The sequence below is a fragment of the Colossoma macropomum genome, unplaced genomic scaffold, assembly GCF_904425465.1.
Source record: "Colossoma macropomum unplaced genomic scaffold, Colossoma_macropomum, whole genome shotgun sequence".
Lineage (NCBI taxonomy): Eukaryota > Metazoa > Chordata > Actinopteri > Characiformes > Serrasalmidae > Colossoma > Colossoma macropomum.
In genome coordinates, this window is record NW_023494807.1 from 23408691 (window position 1) to 23429944 (window position 21254).

General features: G+C 39.1%; 1 protein-coding gene across 1 annotated transcript in view; it reads right to left on the reverse strand.

Moving 5' to 3' along the window:
• The window catches only part of LOC118796978 (receptor-type tyrosine-protein phosphatase S-like), a 217850-nt gene that overhangs the window by 6736 nt on the left and 189860 nt on the right, over positions 1-21254 (reverse strand). The window contains exons 26-32 of the mRNA XM_036556159.1: positions 20785-20882; positions 18613-18736; positions 13958-14133; positions 12153-12272; positions 8436-8590; positions 1306-1591; positions 377-555 (exon numbers count right to left, since the gene is read on the reverse strand). Coding sequence (XP_036412052.1) covers positions 377-555; positions 1306-1591; positions 8436-8590; positions 12153-12272; positions 13958-14133; positions 18613-18736; positions 20785-20882 — 1138 coding nt within the window. The remainder of the gene's footprint in view (positions 1-376; positions 556-1305; positions 1592-8435; positions 8591-12152; positions 12273-13957; positions 14134-18612; positions 18737-20784; positions 20883-21254) is intronic.

Below are 21254 nucleotides of genomic sequence, written 5' to 3' on the forward strand. Positions count from 1 at the left end.
AAAGACAGGATTTTTGTCTTTGTAGTTGATTTGTAGCAAGTAAATCAACATTTACAAAAGTAAAAAAGTACAGTCATACAGGATTGTTTGATACAAGGAAAGCAGCAGTTAAGCTGTCCGTTTTATCTCGGCACGGCCGTCTTTGCGGAGAGGTGTGAAGTGTTTTCACAGCAGGGGGTTCTAACCCCCCCCCACCCCTCATTGCTCACTAGCAGCTCAACACAGAGTCACAACATTTTACACACCTAGAGTCAACAGCGTCCTAGTTAATCTGATTACAGAGTTACAGGGAAAACTATTTTATTTGACTGAGTCAAATGGCCACTATGGGGCCTGTAGAAAGAGAATAATTTAGTCTGAAAGTGTTGTACATTACCTGTATCCATCGATGAAGCTGGCGTTGATGTAGTCTGAGCCCTCAAGGCCTCTGATTGGCTGCAGGCAGACGCGGGTGGTCTCGTAGGGCATGATGTTGACCAGTCTGTTCTTGAACTTGTTGCAGGGCAGGTTGGCTGTCACAAACCTGGAGGTGTGAGCTTTACTGTTGGCTAGACGCTGTGAGGGCAGAGAGAACAGTGACAGGTGTTCTGCAAATCAAGCCAAAATAAAGGACTAAAGAAGAAAGCAGAGGCCAGTGAAGAAGAATAAGGTTTGCTAAGACCTAAGAATGGATAACATGGAGTGGTTAACAATGCTCTCATCTATATGATTTTCACACTGTATGTGTTTCCACTGATTATGAGAAATGGACCTAAAAAGCAAAGGTTTCTCAGATTTTCAAAAACATTTTATAGAAATTTGATTGTCACATTACTACGGACAATTGCCAAGCCTTTCCTTGGAGTAATGTGGAGTTATATGAACATACAGTACCAGTAAAGTTTGGACACTCGTTCTCATTTTTCTTTTTCTCAGTACTTTTTCCATGTTTTTAACAATAGTGATGTCAAAACTTTGAAATAACACAGGAAATTGTGCATTAAACAAATTATAAGGGACAAAAGCGTAGACAAAATGCAGGCCTTCAGGTTAGTCCTATTGTTTCAGCTATGCTAGTTTGTCACAAACCATAAGCAAGTGTTTGATTATTTAGGCATATGTTTACACCGTGCTATAAGCCTCCATTATATGTTAGCTACACTAGCCTCACACATCGAAGGCTTACCAGCTACATCTGGTGTCAGGGGAAAATCGTGTACATTTTTCACCAAACTAGTCCTTTAAGATTATAAGAAACATCAATTCAAGCAAACTGTCCAAACCTTTGACTATTACTGTATGAGATACGGCAGACTGTCTCAGTACCTTAAACTCCAGTGCCATGCCTGTGACGTGCTCGCCGCTCTCCACCTGTGACAGCTTCTGCATGTATGAGTACAGGCTGCGGGCGGCCACCTCTGTGTTGCCGCAGGCAACCGCCTCCAGCAGCGCCTCGTGGATGAAGCCGTACTGATCCTCTGTCTGCACCATGTAGTTCCTCTGTGAGCGCATCAGCGTCACGTGACCGTAAATGTCCACCGTACGCTCATGGCGGATCCGCTCCAGCATGGCATCAATAACGATAAAGCAGCCCGTACGACCCACACCCGCACTGAGAGATGGAGAGAGAGAGAATTTAAAATATATAAATGCCACTCGATACTTCAAGGAAAGTATACATGATAATACAGTACAGTATAAGTTATAATGTGATAACAGTTTTAAATATAATGTAGAAAGTCTAAAATAGGGGGTTAATTCAATAGTACAAAAAATGCTGTATATACACTAAGTCTGTGTGTTTACCTGTTATTTTAATTAGAACTTACCATCATGCTACCCCCCCCAAAATAATTATCTAGTACTTTGGAATTTGTACCTCACACTTAACTAGTTAATACCTAGAACAGGGGTCGGCAACATGCGGCTCTTTTACTGCTCTGTTGCGGCTCCACAGCAGAACTAGATTTTTAGGTAAAAATAAAATGATCCTCCTTTGCAGTAAAATAAAGCTCTGCTGATCATTCTAACACTGTTTTAACAACTGATCTTAAACGTTGGAGTTAATGTATAACTGCTAGTTCACCCTTTAACCCTGAAGGTTGGCGCACAGACAAGAGTCTCACCGAGCTAGTAGCTAACAAAATGGCAAAGAGAAAGATTTAAGATGAACATTAATAATTTGTAGCCGAACGGACTGATTTGCATTTATAAGCACTCCAGCTGGTTTCCTGATACATTTAATCTGCAACAAGAAACTGTCAAACCCTAAAGCGAAGCTTCTCATTCACCAGCATTTTGTTTGAGTTTTCCTGTTCCACCTTAAATGGAACAGCAGTTACATTCTGGCGAAAGTTAAATTTGAACAAGAAGCTGGCGAATGAGAGGCTGACTTCAGCCTCATAAAAAGTCGAACATTGAGAGACATTTCACAAGAAACTATTCTACTTTTGAGGAAAGTTTCCTGCTAGAGATGCGAGAAAAGCAGCTACAGCTGAGATAAAGCTTAAAGCAGAGCAAAGTAAGTCTGCATTTTCATTTATATTTTTAACTTATACAGGTACATTAGCACGTTCTGAGACATATTTAACGTTACAGACAAGATGGTAAAATGGAAATAAAATGTTGTGGCTCCCAAGGGGCTTTGATTTTAATTGAAAGAGCAAAATGGCTCTTCTTAACATTTGGGTTGCCGACCCCTGCCCTAGAACTAAGGGGATTGTGTGAGAAAGCGTTAGTGCTTTTTTATCAAATTACCACCATTACGATAATGCTAACGCCTCTTAGATCAGATTTACTTTGTAACACTAGCAACAAGTTAACAATACCACACTAGGATTATGCTACTTATGGCTGTTCTGACTGCCCTTTATGGAACCTTATACAAAAAAACATCTTGGCTGAAACAATACCTATAGCTTCAACAATAAATAAATGAGTGTGGCTAAACTGCTATAGGCTGAATAGGCAGATAAATGTACATGAGTTGGTTTGGTGACATTAGAAAAACAGCACATTCAAAATGGGCTGTTTGTGCAGCTTGCATATATGGACAGTACAGACTGGGGTGACTTCTTTAATGTTTTCATACCAGAAGAGAGGGAAAGATATATAAAGAAAAACATGAACATGCGATTTTGGGATGCGCAGCTGTTTTAAATTAATACTCCTTAAGAATCCTCACATTATTATTTAATACTCTGTTATCTGTACCATTGCAGTCAGAGATGTAAGTCAGTCTGCATCAAAAACTCTTTCTGTATCCAAATCTAATATGGAGAAGAAGCACAGTAGCATAAATATTGACTTCCCTGGCAGATGTGGTTAAAGCTGAATTCTATGGGATTACTCAGCTGCTCCAAAGCGGGTGTAAAATACCCCCAGCCTTAAGCCAGCCTCAGGGGGCATTTTTCAGAAAACAGTACTGGGGGTAGACACCCTCATTCTAATTCCTCTGTAATCCCAAATGGTAGATACTCTTGCTGTTTGGGAGGGATAACCCCAAACCCCATAATCTGAGCATGACCCACTGAGGCAGGTTTAAGAATAAGTGAGTGTATGCAGTGCGAAATACCCCCTGGTATCTGGGGACCCCATGTTGGCCTGCTAATCCAGTATTGGCATTCTGCTCACTCGCCATAGCGGCGCTGATGCTAGCTTAAATGGCAACAAAATGATTAGTTTAATAATTCTTCTTTTGGAAATGGACTTTTCTAGTTTTGTAATACACTCTTCCACACAGAGATCTCCTCTTTTGTCTTCGGTTGAGAAATGAGTAGCAATTCACTCTTTCTACCAATCTCTTGGGAAAACTTGGCAAGTTTTCAGCTTCATGAATATGTAACGGCATATTGTAAAGTTTTTCAGAGGTACCTACTTCAATGGTAGTTGCTACATTCTTAGCAAAAAGGGTTCTATATACTCAAACAAAGGGTTCTTTGAGTGTTCATGGTTCTATATAGAACCATTTTCTTGACTAAAGAACCCTTGAAGAGCCTTCTTTTTAAGAGTGTTGGCTCAGCGCCACCCTGAGGCAGAACAGTGCTGCAGCTCTGGGTAGTCAAGAACACCAAAGACAGAAGCTCACTGAATGTGGGTGAAGCAGCTAAATGACAATATACTTTCAGCCACCCATAGAATTTTAATTTTGAGACATTAAGGTGGTTCAAGAGATTAATCAGGGATCCCCAGGATCCCCTGTGTTCTGCACCTTGAGTGTATGTAAGTGCATGTAAGTGTGAATCTGTCATCTCTGTGAATCTTTAAGAAACAAGGCATTTTAAAAAATAAACTGAACAAAACGCTTAGGAGGGTCAAAGTGTACAAATTAATACCATGGTCATGTGATAAACTGATAATAAATCATGAACACATTTTCCTAGTTTGACCCTTTTAGTTTTAGTCCATAAGTGGAGCCTTGTTTTAGCTGGTGATCCATGACTTTGGGTTTTTTTGTCCTTGACCCCACTCAATTTTAGCCAAGACACTGCCAGAGCCTGTGAACACGAGAGGGAGTGTGTTATCACGAAATAACACACAACCTTAAGTGTTCTATTGCTTTTATACAGCAGTTAAAGAAAAGTGAGAAATTAATAAATTGGGCCGTGAACGTACCGTTTAATATGTTTTAATGTCAGCAATTCCTTCCGCCAAATTATAGTTCCTTAACAAGCAGCTTGTTGCTACATCAGAGTAACGAGCTCCGCTCACTCGCTGCACAGCCGGCAGTTCGTTCTCCAGCTCCTTACACAGACCAACACATTAAACTCGTTTTACAGCCCATTTTGTTTGGCGAATGGTATTCGGTTCGTTTCTTGCTAATTCCAGGTTGTTTAGCTGTTCTTCTGTCACATCTGCCGACTGAAAAGCTGCTCAGTGGTGATGACAGTTTCGGAATTTAGTGTAGTCTCATCTTCAGAGTCTGACCAAATAGGCTGTCGGGTCAAATGTGATCTTAAAAGTATCCATTTTCTGTTTGGGGCAAAGTTAGAAGTAAAAACGTTCAAATGGCTCTCCTACAGCTGTCACAGTTGTTGCTTAGCAACAGCGTCTTAACGGAGAGATACAGTGTTTGTGAAAAATCGCTTCTCAACCAATCAGCTTGTGTGGCCGGAACTAACTGTTGTATAAAGGGTTATAGCAGATATTAAACTGTCCTAAACACATTACAGTCACAATTCTGTGAAAATAAACCATTATTAGCCAGTTAGTCAGATTTAAAGTAAGAAGCTGAATGTTATGTTGTTCCTGTTTTCACAAGACTTTTTTGTAAGTTTATTCTCTGTATTTTACGTTCCACTTTAAGTGATGCAGCAGTTAAATTAGCAGTTATTTTAAATAGTGTACAAGTGCAAGAATGTAACTGCAGCACTATCTCAAGTGGAAGAGACAATTTGAATAAGAAGCTGGGGAAAAAAAGAAGCCAACTTAGCTACATGCTATTTTCCACAACGTTCTGAGAAAAATATAGTTTACTGTTGCTTTCATTCCTTGTACAATTTGTTTCCTTGTTTGTAGCATCCTAATCATGAAGAAAATGGAGAGTTGGGTTATCTGTATCAGAGTCAGGGTGCAGTGCACAGGCAGACATATCGAAAACTTTTTGTCAGCAGCTGGTGAGCAGCGTTGGCATATTATAAAGCTGGTAAACAAACCCACGGCACTCAAACTCAAAGATGAAGAGTCAACCCCAGGCATTCAGACTCTTGGAGTCATTGGCCAAGAGAAGAATTGACTCTTTTGGAATCAACCTCCCATCATTAATTTTAGCCACACCCCTGCATTTTAGACCAAGAAGTGAGGCTGCATCCCTGTCCCTCATAGATACATGGTGAGCAACCTAGATCCTATTGTTTAAAAGTTAATATGTGTAGCATTAAGAATGGTCAGTACCAAAACACATTGTTGCAATTAAGTAAACTTTTTTGTGTTTTATTTGAGAAATGTTAGGATTTTATGTGTGTACAGCTGTACACAGATGTGTTTGCTAGTCATGTACTGGCTAGCATTTTTGAGTTCTGCTCAAAATTAGCTAAAATTGTCACTACCAAAACAATCACTACCAAAATATTTGTTGAAGTTATGGAGGCATTATCATTGTACTAGTAGTGACCAAATGAAATGTTCAGTCGTTGATTTTAAGAAAATATATATCTTAATATATTTTAATATAGTTAAGATATAGGGTCACTTAAAGCAAAAGGACTTTGTCCAAAGTCCAAGTCAGTTAAAAGTCCGTTTTCAACTGTTGCTCTTATGGACGTCAGGGATGAAAACTGGAAACTCATGTGATCCCTGCTGCATTCACACAATAACAATACTGTTACTGAAATATTAAAAGTAATAAAATACATTCTAATGAAGCTTATTTGTCCACTCAAAAACTATAACAAAATGCACTGCTTTTATATTTGAGCAAATAAGTCAAATGTAAAAAAAAGAATCTCAAAACTGAAGCAATTAATTTGCTACCTTAAATGAATCAACACATTTTTATATTTCTAGTGTATGTAATCGGTTTGTGAACAGCTCGCGGATTCAGCACCAGTTGTAGCTGTGTATCCAGCTGAGAGAGGACAGTGTGATCTCCCGCAGCTGAAGATCATGCTGACTTCATGCTGTGCATGTATCTGTATGTGAGAGTACTCTCCAAGGAGATCTTGCACTCCCTGAAGAGTGGGCCAGAGGCAAAATATCCAGACTGAGTTTATCAACCACACACAGCAAAGCACAGGGAGAGATACAGAGAGAGAGGGGGTCAGAGAGATAAGGAGGTTTTGCCATAAGCGACTGAAATGGGAGGAGAAATCAACATCTGACTTTTAATCCTAATCAGATTTAGAGCAGACTTTTTAGGGATTAGGCTGAAATTTGCCTCCCAGAATATCTACTGTACGCTAAAAGCCTAAGACAAGGATAGCCTGATCTAAACTGACCACACGCAACTCATCAAGAGATTTCTAAACAAATGTCACCTAATTCTAAATATAATTCTCCAGTTTCTTTTCTCAACGCATGTTTGCCTTGTGATGATCTATCAATTATACAGTACAATTATAGAGTTAGTTGACAGCAGTGTTGAGTGTAAGACAGTACAAAGTAGTGCGTTACAGCAATGGAATTACCTTAGAATTTCGTTACTTGCGTTACTCACATGTAGGCCTGTCACAATAATTATGTATTTGCCTGATTGCAATTACTTAAACTGACTACAGCTGTTTTCCACTGATGTTAGTTTTTACAATCCTGCATTTACTACAGCAAACTGAAAGTGAACTGGGTGCATTTTGCCCATTTGGGTTTATTAAAATCTATGTAAGTTAGCCATTTTAAGCTTGTACTTTGATAGTTGCACACATGAAGAAAGAAAACTTAATCAGCAGCTACAATTTCATAATCGTGACAGGTCTACTATTAAACGCATGTAAGAGAACAATATTACTATTACACACACACACACACGCATATATATATATATATATATATATGTATATATATGTATATATATATGTATATATATGTACACTCTCCTGTTGGCCTTTATATTGTGTGTAAATTTCATGATGAATAGACCAAAAGAATTGCTTGGAAAAAACTGGTTCCATTGACTTACATTAAAAGTGTGTTTTTTCCATCTCCCGCTTCTCCCGTAAAGTTACCATTTTGGAGATATATATAAAATCCATGTCTGTCTTCGAGTGTGCAACCTGTGACAGCTGACTGCACTACCTCAATTATGAATGTGAGTGAGCGCAAGACAGAACTCGCCACAAACTTGACTGTCCAAGCATCCAGTCATGCTAATACAAACCTCATGGATAAAGATCCCCAGGCTGAAGAAGAGAGAGCCCCAATTTTTTTTATGCTCTGTTTTACTTATATCTATTTAATTTTGATTTTGCTATTCATTTTTTCTTTGCAAAGGTGATACAGATGAATAAGGGCTTTAGAGAGTAACTCCAGAGATTGCCAAACAGTAGCAAATAAATTAATCCCATTACAGTCTGAGAGAAGTAATTATTCATTTATAATGCATTATTCTTTCTGAGTAACTACACCAGCACTGTTTGACTGTTGATTTATCATTGACAGGGCTGATCATGGAATAAAGCTGATGCATCGTCTGCTTATAACTCTATATACTTAGTGCTCGATAATGCTCTATATAGTTTATATAATAGATGCCATCATTGTGTCAGATTGCAGTCTACTGCTGAAAGCGTTGGGGTCTATATAGCTTCTATCATTTCAATGCACAAAGAACAACTGTTTGGAGTTCTGTTTGGAGTTTGATTAGTTGATTAATCAAACAATAATTATTACAGAAAGCAGCCATACAATCAATCAATGTGTTAGACTACATTGTCTGGCCTTTGCCACATTCATGTTGGATATATGAACAAACCCACCCTGAGAATGGTGAGTTTAGGTGTCTCCATGCAACTCTCTGTACTGACCTGCAGTGGACGACGACAGGACCGGCATCAGGAGGGTTACATGATTTGACTCTACGCAGGAAGGCCAGAAAAGGGGTGGGGTATTCGGGTACACCATGATCCGGCCACGCGGTAAACTGAAACTGCCTGACCTCTCTCCTCTCATTACAGCCACTCTGGGGGAGAGAGAGAGAGAGAGAGAGAGAGAGAGAGATAGAGAGCATGAGTGAGACACAATAAAATACAAAATAAATATCAAGGTGGCTCCGTAACATATGGGCATCATCTTTGGAAATTATAATAGAAAAGATCTGTATTCTATTGTCAATTTACTTCTCAGAGTGAATTCAAACTGCGACAGAAATGGGTTATGCTTTATCTATATACAAAGGGAATTCATAATACATGTGTCAGCATGTGAATAATGTATTTATAAAGGAATTCTTGAGTATTTGTGAACGCACGCACACCAAAAATGGTTTAAAAGGATGGATAATCCGGAGAATCGGGATTGGAGCTGATCCAGGCATATTTTAATGGACACTGTCATAGAGGTGCCATAAATGGACATTATCCACAACCTGGGGCAGTGTTAGGGTTTACACAAGAGGTGTAAACATTTGCATTGTGGAGCTATTTTAAAATTGCAGCACTGGCATTTCGACTGTGTTTGAACTAGCTGCCTTTCAAGTAAACGCGGGCACATGAAATGTGAGTGAGTGGCTATTATGCATAAAACCTTTTTCTGCCGCCTACTGTGAAGAGCGTGCCATCAGAAGCATGTATACAGCAAATTATTATGAAAAAAAAACAAAACTGTTGCAGAAATGTTCCGCTTTAACATCCATGTGCTAGGATTTCACTGTGTCAGGTGCAGTAATGTAATCTGAGTGGCGCTAATTTTGACTTCATGAATCTCAGCCATTCTATTATTGCGGGACTTTCTGATGTCTTTATTGTGGACACAAATTACGATAACAAGAGAAATATGATTCATTCTGCAGCTCTAGTGTCTATGCATGTGTTACTTGGTCCCTATGTAGGTAGCTTTCATACACAGTCTCACCCAGAAATGAACAGCAATGAATAACAGATGAAAAAAGGCTGTTTTTCGGTTTCACCACTTTGAGCTGAGTAGACGTTCTCAAATGCTTGACTTCTAACTCATTTGATCCTCATTCACTGCATAATTCAGTGGAGTCAAACTGCAGTACATCAAAGTAATACCTTGACTCGACTTTGAACTGATAAAAACTAAAAAATAACTGGCAGTCTGTGAGAGTTTGTATGACTGTATGTGTGACAAAATGTATGAGCACAATACATACATGAATGAGGGAGCAAGAAAATAATGTGCCTTAGCTGAGATAGAGAGAGTGACATAGAGATATAGAAGGGGAAAGGGAGAGAAAGTGACAGTACGAGAGTGTGTTTAAACATAATCTTGGTTCACTCCCTGAATGTAGTTTATGTCCTCTTTATTTATTACTTTCCAAGCTAAAGTTAATAATTTACTCATTTGTATCAGAAAAGTTACAACAACCAGCAAAATGAACAGATTTTCTAACTGAACCTTGAAATGATGTAATTAATTGAAAACTAGTAAAGAGAGTAAAAGTACTCAAACATTAGTGGGACAGTCATTAGTGTCTCTTTCCTTTATGCAAATTAATTTTTAGTATTTTTTAGGGTAATATTTTTCTGCATGTCATTCTTTGGGATGACAGCTTGAAGTCTTCTCCAGTGTGGCAGGTTTTGAACACTTCCTGTCTGTTTCCACCACTTTGGTGCATTTTTTCACTCTGGATCTGGAATGTTCCTTGTCTCTGTAATCTCTCTCATAGACATTTTGTTACCAAGAGACGATATTTTTGACAGTTTAATCGAAGGCAATATGCATCTTGTCTAAAGCAGCTTCTTTCAGAGTGGTACTGAAATTTTCAGTCAGCTGTGTTGGATGGTGGCTCTGGTTTGGAAGTCTCTGGTTTGAATATGACCTGTGTGTGTGCATTTGGATTAAATGGTTAGATGCGAGCAAATAAACATTGCAACAAATTAAAGTATAGAGAAAGAAGAAAGGAGAGAGAGAAAAAGAAATAAACAAGAGAGAAAAGAAAAAACAGGAGAGACAAAGACAGAGCAGGGAGAAAAAGAAAGAAGAGAGAGGTGAGATAGAGAGAGGAGAGAGAGAGGTACAGAGGAGAAAGACTGATATGTGATACGCTCCACATGGGGAAGGAGGGTAATTGTAGAGGCTGACTGGAGAGGAAAGCGTCAGGTACGTGCGAGACAGACACAGACTGTCAGCTGCTGAGATAAAATTAGACAGAGAGACACAGAAAAGAAGACACACACAGAGGGTGTCAGTCAGTCAGACAGACAGACAGACAGCAGAGAGAAATACCACCTGGTAGAATGAGAAAAGAATTGAAAGCAGGCAGTGTGACACAGAGAAAGAGGCAGGGAGAGAGAGAGAGGGAGAGAGAAGGGGGGGGACTACTTGCTGTGACAATCTGTCTGTTCTAGGAACTCTGATTGTACTTTGTGATTATTGCTGATTATCAGAGGTCTGTCATTCATATCCAGAGAGTTAAAATCCTACCCAGGATTCTGTTCCAGCTGCCTGGGCACCTTTGCTTCTGATTCAGATTCAATACACTTGGCTTTAATATTCAGATGCCCTGAAGGTCTTCATTACCTGGATCAGATGTGTTAGATTAGGGTTGAAGCTAAACTCTGCAGGGTGGTAGATCTCCAGCACCAGGACTGGGCACCCTTGAGCTGATTAGACAAGCCAGGCGGTTAGAACAAATTTCTGGGGATGATTTTTACTCTCTGGGCCTGATGTATCCACCACCGCTGATTATGATGTAGTGTATTTTTATTTTTAATGTAATAATAATAACAATAATAATAATAACAACAATAATAATAATATTAGCATTGGTCATTAGTATAGAATATTATAGTATAGTATAGTATAGTATTGTATAATATAGTAAAGTATGGTATATTATAGTATAGGATAGTATGGTATAGTATCGTATAGTATGGTACAGCATGGTGTAGTATAGTATGGTATGATATAGTACAATATGGTATGGTATGGTATAGCCTGGTATGATATGATATAGTATAGTATGGTATGGTATAGTGTAGTATAGTAAGGTATAGTATAGTATCGTATGGTATGATATAATATAATATGGTATAGTATAGTATAGTATAATAGAGAAGCATTAGCAGTCAAAGTGAATCATAAAACATTTTCTTTCCATACTGTGATGTCTTTCTGAAACTTGGTATCAGGGAGGGTCTCTGAGCTAGCTGAGCATTTTTGCTCTAGGATAAGGGGGGGGGGTGATGGGGGATGAATTAAATTATTGGTTCATTTTATTTTTACCACTCGCTGGTGCATGATGACATAAACATCAGAAAACATTTTAGAAATGGCAAAAATCATGCACTTTAAAGGAAGACTGTGAGAAAACACTAATTTCGTCTTTTAAATTGTACGATGTTATGAACTATGCTTAACATGACCAGGGACTATATAGTAAAAAGGTGTATTTAATTTTAGTACATTATGTAACATGATGTTTTAATAATCAAGCAGTCAATAGTATTAAGAAGAAGAAAAAAAGGTTATTGACCGCTTAATCAGTTTTAAATTTCTTACACATTACAGTGGAAGTCAGATTTGTAGAGAGAGAGAAAACTGACAGTGGGTCTGTTCACCTTGTGCAGTGAGAAGGTTCGGACACAGAATGTGGCCAGCTCCATGGTGTCCAGCAGAGTGACCTGCACCAGGCCATAAGTATCTGTGCCTCTACTGGGCCAGTACTGATCACACTTTATCTGCAGAAAGACAGAGAATGACCATTTAATAAACACATGCACACATACACATAAGTGTAGGGAGTGAGAGCCATTCACACACAACTGAAGATACACCGATATGGAAACTGTGGGCTGATACTGATACCTCATATTTTGTGCGTACATATCTGCTGATGCTGATACATAAACATTTATTAAATGCAGAAACTGGGACTTCATCCACTTGGATTAGCATTACAAAGAAATGTAAGATTTATTTGTGGAGGCAGTAATATGTATAAAATGCACAGTGTCGCCTAAATGCTCTGCTTTTCTAGAGTAAAAATAGATCCGTCATCAAATATTGGTTTGAAATATCGGTCAAATGTAAACATCTGCCAGATGCCCTTAATTTTTTTAAAGCAAATATCTGCTGATACTAATCGGATTTCAATATCATTGTGCATCCCTACATAGGATCGGGACATAATGGAATAGAAGTACCGGGAATATATATTCGGATTACAGGGATTAATAGGAGTTCAGTCAAATGCATTCATGTTATTATTAAGTGATAATCATAGCTGCCCACTTTATAGTCAGATTTGTAAGAGCCAAAATAATGTTGAGAAAAATAGGTGAAAAACTGTCAACCAGTAACAGTGAGAAACAGTGTGAATTAAATAAAAATTACAAAAGCACATTTTTCCCATGTGCCTCATCAATATGTATTTCAAATATATTCTACATTAATTCTGAATATGTTACTTTTTCATGGACAGTTCTGGAAAACGTTACTGAATACATTTAAGACAGTATTCAGTATTCAGTCATCGCTACTTTCTCTAAGTATTCTGCCAAACTCACGTCTGGTAGGAGTATGTGTGTAAATTTGATGTAATAGTGTAACAGTGTAATAGTGTAATAGATGAACAACCTGAAGTAAATGCTTGATTTGCAATAAAACCATCCAAATGATTATTAATATTGTCTATAACACTAATAATAAGAATAAAAAAATTACTAATAATCTGTGGATGTACTCATTTTACAAGCACACTGGTATATAAACAAATGATGTAACTATTGCATGTTCCATTTAAAGACATATTACATTGTACTTTTGTTTTATACTACTGACTCCACCCACAAAACACATTTTGTTTGAAATAATTTTTACACAATCATTGTAATTGTAATGTAATTTAACAGTAAGGAGTGCCACACACTCACTGCTCAACCCCAAACTCTGCCTTCGGGCACAGCCATTGGCCTTTAATTGGCTTCCTCCTGAGATGCTGGTAGGCAGGCGCTTGATTTCATGCACTGAATCTGATTTATCATTCATGCTGAAATCGCCACTTGTTTCAGAATGAAGAACAGTAGTTCATACATCATTAAAGATGGTCAAATCAGAGTCTTCCACAACTCTGATGAACGAAGGCCACTGTATCTACACAGCTAAGGCAGAAAACTGAACTCACACTATAGACAGGTAGAACAACTGTCTGCTGTAATAGCAGTGAGCAAAGACACCATCCACTGCTAACAGAAACAGATGTTTCATTCCACACCTCATCTCTTACACATCACAGTAAAACATCTACACACACACACACACGTACCAGCAGTTCTCTGTCAAACTCAGACAAACAATCATACTCAACACCAACACGCTCCACACTAACACATAACACATTAAAGAACCTCTGTCTGCGTCTCACCCGTGATTTCTCCTCTAGTTTGGTCATCATAACTACAGACGCTGCTCTCTGCTCCCACACCATCCTCCAAAAGTCTCCAAACGTTTCTGGCAGCGGACCCTGGGTGGCAATGTACGCGTTCTGCTTCCTGTAGCCATCGATGTAATTTGCGTTGATGTAATCGCTGCCCATAATGCCTGATGACAACCAGAGAGACAGTGGATTAGGAACGTAGTAGCCATCTTGTGAAAGCACTTCTAAAATGCTGGATCTAATTTTCCATATCATGGAAAACTGAATTCCCTAACGCTACTGCGTTAATAAGGTGATACATTTTTACAACCACCTATTCTTCACAGCTGTTCATGAATTTTCCTGATTTGACCTGTCAGACCATCTGCAGTGATGCAGGCTGAAGCCCAGCTGCACCACACTGTATGCTGCTTTGACAGAATCTATGATTGTAGCCTTCTAATTCAAATACAGCTAACGTTAAATGCGATACCTTTAGCAACTTCAGCTAATACACTGGACAGTTCTCACAGGAAAACTATGGAGTAACACATTAACACAGACAACAGCAGAGCAGAAAGCTCCACTGTGAGAATCCATGAGCTGCATGAACAAGAGCAAGACGAGTTGGAACCACTGACTGTATTATGATATACACAATACTGTGTGTCCACACTACCTTTATCACAGCTTCCATTCTTTTTAAAAGACCCACTTGCAGTTTTTGGGAGCAATCTGCAGGGATATTGTTCCAAGTAATCTCAAATACATTCAGTGATGTTGGGGTCTGGACTCCGGGGTGGTCAGTCCATTGTTCTGAGAACACCAGCAGCTTCTTTGCTCAATTTGCACCTAATCTAAAATTATATCTAATCTCCAAAGAAATAAATTGAACCTACTGGTTATTTGACTGGAATTAAAATAAATGTATAAATGTATGTCTCTGACTTACACAGTACTGTATGATATATACAGTCATTGAAACAGGCAGCCACTGTTGCTCTTTCTTTATCAGTCATAAAATTTGGAAACTGTTTTCACTCTGGAAATCATTCGATTTTCATGCTTCTGATGAACATGTGTTTCATGTATAACAAAATGCAGTTCTTTTTAAATGGAAAAAAAATCTTTGTGGGTAAATTTAGCAAATACAACAACTGTGATTAATCGCGACTAAGTACATAAACTAATATGATTAATCATGATTACATAAATGTATATGATTAATTACAATTAACTGCTCAAACTAATATGATTAATCATGATTACATAAATGTATGTGATGAATCACGATTAACTACTCAAACTAATATGATTAATAATGATTAACTACATAAATGTACGCCATTAATCATGACTAACTGCTCAAACAAATGTGATTCATTATAATTAACTACACAAACTAATGTAATTATTTGCGAATTTTAATAATATTGTTCATAATAATCTGACATCCCTAATTTACATATATCCACCTCTTCAGCCTACAGCAGTCTAGCACTGCCCATTAAGGCAACAGTTATAAGAAGTGTGTCAATCCAAACCAATCAGAGCAGAGGGGATTTACATGTTCACAGTCTTAAAAGCACAGCCTGTTTACTTTACTAATTAATTATGACCATTTTTGGAACATAAAACCACACAAATGTCATAAGCGGACCTCAGGGAAAAAAATAAAATAGGAAAAATGTAGATTATGGCCCCTTTAAATGTTTGTTTCATGGTTTCACTCTGAGAAAGGCCATTTGCCAAAACGTGTGTGCTGTCGTGAGACCATTAAATAAACATTTAAAGAAAATTATGCTACTGCTGTCTGATTTTTTTTCTATAATGATAAGAGAGAGACATAATTGGCATTGATAGCTGTGTAAATATGAAAAGACACGCACTGTGCCTCTCTCTTGATCTTAAATTAAAATGCATCTCCATCGACAGCATATTATTTATTCCAACTGGGCTGGAGCCAAAATGGCTCCCTTTTTGACTTTTAGTGCATCATAGAGTAGAGGACTTAATGGCTAATGGCTTTTGCACCCTACATGGTGCGCTAGGCGTCAAACAGGGAGTCGTTTCGGTCCAGGATTAGCAGTGATGTGGGTCACAGAGCGCTCAGCCCTATACCAGCCGAATCCAATCTAGGTTTGCATTCGCCCAGACAGCCACTAAACAAAAAGAAGAAGCTTAAGATAAATACAGCACCATTAGCCAAGTGTGGTCCTTAAAATTCTCTTATCAAATGTGCGCACATGGGTTTCATCTCTGCGAGGCCAGCTCCAGTTTAAAGACAGAAACTTTATAGTGCGGCAGTTCTGCTCAAACACGGAGCAACAATTTCAAAGATGATAGTTCTTTGACTTCACAGCATTTGCTATAAAGCTGATGAAGAGAGCAGCAGTATACTTCTGTATTCCAGTTCATAAAAGATTTAATGGTCAGAAACCTGAAGGGACCATTCCTGCTGCTGCTATAAGGGTATATAATGTATTAAGGGTATAATTTGCTGATTAATCCAATTTACACAGTTTTCCCTTTATGTACACACTTAAAAAAAGACCTTCAAGGTTTTTTTTTTATAAAGAATATGGTTTTATATAGAATCATGAACACTCAAAGAACGCTACACATGATTAAAGGGTTCTTTGCATCATGAAAGGGTTCTTCAGATTGATGGAGAACGTGTTCTATTGTTACAAGCTTGACATCGTAGCAATAGAGGATCCCTTTTTGTTGCTATATAAAATCCATTTTAAAAAGGTTCTATATAGAACCATCTTCAGCACATTCTGAAGAACTCTTTCACGATGCAAAGAACACTTTAATCATGCAAAGAGTTCTTTGAGTGTTCATGGTTCTATATAGAACCATTTTCTTTACTAAAAGTGAACCCTTGAAGAACCATCATTTTTAAGTCAGTTCAGTTTGTATTCACACCTTTTCTAAAGTCCAAACCAGAGTTTGGGTCTTTGTTGACATTGTATCTTTTTCATTTGGTTTGGTTGGTTTCACATTGCAAGTGCACCAAATTACACATTGAAATGTGTCTGGGATACAAGTGCTGTCTTGTGTTCACATTAGAGCCAAAAACTGAACATTTAACGTTCACTATGCTATCACTATATATAATCCAGATTTAAATGAATTATGCTACACCTATTTGTATTAAAATAGAGATGCTGAACACATGTGAATCACAATCAAAGCTATAATAATAATCCACACTTCTCTCTGCATTTTTTTATGACTTAATGGTTTGTCAGTTTGTCAATTTAACCAGGTTTGAACCAGTTTTAATTTAACCGTTTGATCAGGTTGCTGATGCTTGGCCAAACATATGCTCCATGACCCATGTGCCAAAATCAAATGCACTGCTTTGCTGTTATTTCATTGCTCGTCTGCCATTATTAGGAGCAGCTCGTGCTGCAGGAACATCTATCAAGAGTTAATTGTTCAAGCAGGCAGAATACGCTGACAGTACAGCACTGATGTGCCGCTAGAAAAAGACGATCATTTGGTGCAGACCATCGTAAAAATGTGTTTCCACTAGCTGCAAACTGAACAAGCGTTCTCTTTGAAGTGTACTGAGAGCTGCAGTTTTTGCTGGTTATCTTTAAGAGTACAAGTGGAGTGTTCACACTTACTGAACCGAGCTAAAGAGAAAACTTGATTGGTCCTCACCAAATGAGGTATGAGTGAATTCAAATCTGCTCTCACACTTGGTGTCTTTAGTTTTGCTAAACTGCAGTAAGAGCATTTGCACACTAGAGTTTTTTCCAGATCCAGGACAGTTTGCCCTACAGGTTCAGTAAATTTGGTCGAGTGTTAAATTTGTTTTCAAGCCCAGGAGTGGTCCAAAGAACCAATCTCTAGCCCTCCTGAAATCGGAGATCTGGGGTTCACTTCTGGTGAACTCCGGTGCAGTCCACTCCACGTGTGGGGTTGTGTCATTTTGTAATGTGACTGCTACGACTTATTGTGTCACTTCACTTTTCAAGTTTCATGATGGCAGGGAAAGGAGTGTTGTGGACAGTGGAGACAGAATGCCTCTTCACTGCTTGAGTGTTTGTATCCAACGAAAATAATAAAAAGCAGCAAACGGATTAAGCTAGTGCACGGAAAAGTGATAAATGGAATTGTGCAATCGATTGGCCCCACAGCCAAACGAGCCCAGAATCGGTCCTGGGTGCGGATTCAAGTATTCGAGACAAGTGTAAAAACGCCCTAAGAGGCTAACAACCAAGACTGGTAGTATGCCTTTGATCCAAAGCATTTATAGTATTATAAATTTGGATGAGGAAGAAATCTGTCAAGGCAGTAGATCAAAACAATGCTGTATTAATGTATGTCAAGAATAAGTTTCCCAGGATAACTGATCAAAGAAGGGATTTTGGTGGGTCTTCAAATTAGAGAAGTAATACAAAAGTTTGAAGTTAAGTCAAACAGAAACTACATACTGAAACAAGAATATTACAAAGAACTGCGTGGGAGGTCACTCACTATTTCACGGTATTTTTACTGTGTCTACAGGTTGGCACTTACTCAACAGTGATACCAAGGGTAAAACTAACTGCAAGAAAACAAAAACAAATGCTGACTGAACATTTGGAGTAAAGGGAAAGTTTTGTCAATCTATTCCATATAGCTGTAGATGTCCGTCTCTGCCGTACCGTCAACCGGTGCAAGGATGACCCTGGTGTGGTCATAGGCGATGACATTAGCATAGCGGTTCTTTGGTTTGTTCACTTCCAGGTTGGAGTGCTCCCACGTGAACTGTTGGCCAGGATCGATGGACTGTGACAAAGAGGGAAAAGCAACAATAAAAACAATTTACTCCCACAATTATGGGCTTGAAAAGGATAGAACAGCGCTACAAGGGGAGCGGCGTTTGGCCGAGCCTCGCTGATTTGTTCTCTCCAAGCCAAACGGACAGCTAACGTTGACTCACTCGGACGAGAGACAGTGTATTATTGCTGTTTTTCCTCCCTGATGAGCAAAACTGCTCACAGCTAGTCCTCAATAAAACATCAGCTGTATAATGCAGCACTTCCACAGGCTCTCAGCTACAGCAAGACGGCTGCCTGTGATGAGCTTCAGCAAGGTCACCTTGGATTTTATGACCAGCTCTCTCTCTCACTCTCTCTCCCCTTTCACCAACATGCACCCTCTTTCTTCTCATCCTGCTTTCTTACTTTAATTCTCTCTGCCTCGCTCCGTCTCTCTTGTTAACTCTTTTTTTTTATATATTTCTTTCTTTTATTCTTCTTCTCTCTCTCCTTTTACCAGCATGCACTCTCTTGCTCCTCGTCCTGCTTTCTTTCACTAATTTTCTCGGCCTTGCTCCATCTCTCTCATTCGCTCACTCCTTCTTCTTATCTTCTTTATTCTCTCTCAGACTCTCCTCCTCACTCTCTTCAAGTCATCTTTCCTTTTTCCATGTGCTCTTTTTTTCTCTCCCTGCTTTCTTTCAGCCTCACTTGACCTATCTTTTTCTCTCATTCACATTTTAAAAACTTTTATGTCTCTCTTACCCCTCTCTCTCTCGTCTCTCACCATCTACTTCTTTCTCTCTCCATTCAGTTTCTTTTTTTCAAACTCTAATTTCTTTCTTATTGTTCTTCCAGTCTATCATGCATGCTCTCTGGTTTTATTCTCTCACAATCTCTCCTCTTTCGTGACTTTTCTTTTTAAAACCTATCTTTTTCTGTTTTTTACTCTCTCTTTTCCTCATCTCTCTCTCTTCTCCCTCTTTTCTTCCTTTTTCCACCATATCTCCTCTCCTTTGACCCCCCTTCTCTCTTTTCTAGCCCCATAACTCCCTGTCTCCTATCATTTCTCTCTCTTCCCCAATCATCTCTTACTTTTTCAATCTATTTTTTATTGTCTCGCAATACAATCTCTTTTCTTTTTTAATCTGTTGTTTTCTCACGTCCTTCTCTCTGCTCCTCTTTCTCTCTATCATGTGTATCTCTCTCCCTCATCTTTCTTTCTTTCTGTATCATCTCTCTCTTCCTCTCTCTCCTGTCATCTCTATTTCTTCTTCTTCCTCAAATCTCCCTCTCTATGCCCCTTTCTTTCTCCACACCCTCTTTTCTATTCCCTTTTCTCTTTTCTAACTCTCTTCCTCCCCATTATCTCTCCTATCTCATTTATCCTACTATCTCCTTCACCCATCTTTCCCTTATCTCTCTCTCCTCTCTTTTCTATCCCTATTGCCTTCTCCCATCTTTGTCTCTATCTGCTCCTCTCTTTCTTTCTCTCGTGCTTTTCAAACTCTTTTTAATTATCTTGCAACTCATCTTCTTTTTCAATCTGTTATTTTCTTTCTCTCTCTGTGTTCCTTGTCTCTCTTTTACCCTCTCTCTATCTTTACTCTCTCCTTTCTACTCTGTCTCTCTCTCTCACTCTCTCTCCTCCCATCTACCCCATCACTTTCTATATCCCCATCATTTTTCTCTCTTTGTTTTTCTCTCTGGCTCCTGTCTTGTTCTCTCTCTACCCACCATCTCTCTCTCTTGCACAAACTTTTTCAATCTTTTTTATTCTCTCGCAATCTCTCCTTTCTATTTCTTTCCTTATTTAATCTGTCACTTTCTCTCTCTCATCATCCCTTTCTCCTCATCATCTCTTTCTCTCTGTGCTTCTCTCATTTCTCTCCCCTCTCTCTGTCCCTTAGTTCACTCTCTGCCTCTCTCTTTCCCTGTATCTCTCTCTTTCTCTCTGCCTCTCTCTTTCTTTCTGCCCCTCTCCTTTGTCTCTCCAGACTCTTCCCATTCTCTGTCTGCCCCCTGCTCTCTCACCCCCCTCCCTCTCTCCCTCTCTCTCTCTGTCTCATTAGTCACCTCGTACTCCTGGGAGAGCCGCAGGTTATCGTTGGCCTTCAGAAGCTCTGTGTGTTCTGCCAGCTCCGAGATGGGGATGGGGGGGTGACTCATCATACCTGCAGGGGGTCAAAGGTCAAAGGAGGGTGCAGGAGGGAGAGGAGAACAAGCCAGAATCTCCATTAGTCAGAAGATCAGCTGAGCTAACGAGTGCTTTACTGTGTCTGTGTGGTGTGTGTGTGTGGACTGAAATAGAACAAGAGCGAGTGAGAACGGAGGAGTGTCACCCCTTACTCCTCTACATGTGTGTGTGTGTGTGTGAGAGAGAGAGAGAGCGAGGGAGAGAGAGAGAGAGAGAGGAGAAGAACACACAGGCTGGGGAGGTGGTGGGTGGGCGCTGGAGGACGGATCTAGACTTTCATCCAGGCAGGTGCGATCTCACAGCTATGAATCATAAATGAGCACACCTCCTGAGAAACGGACATTTTGTT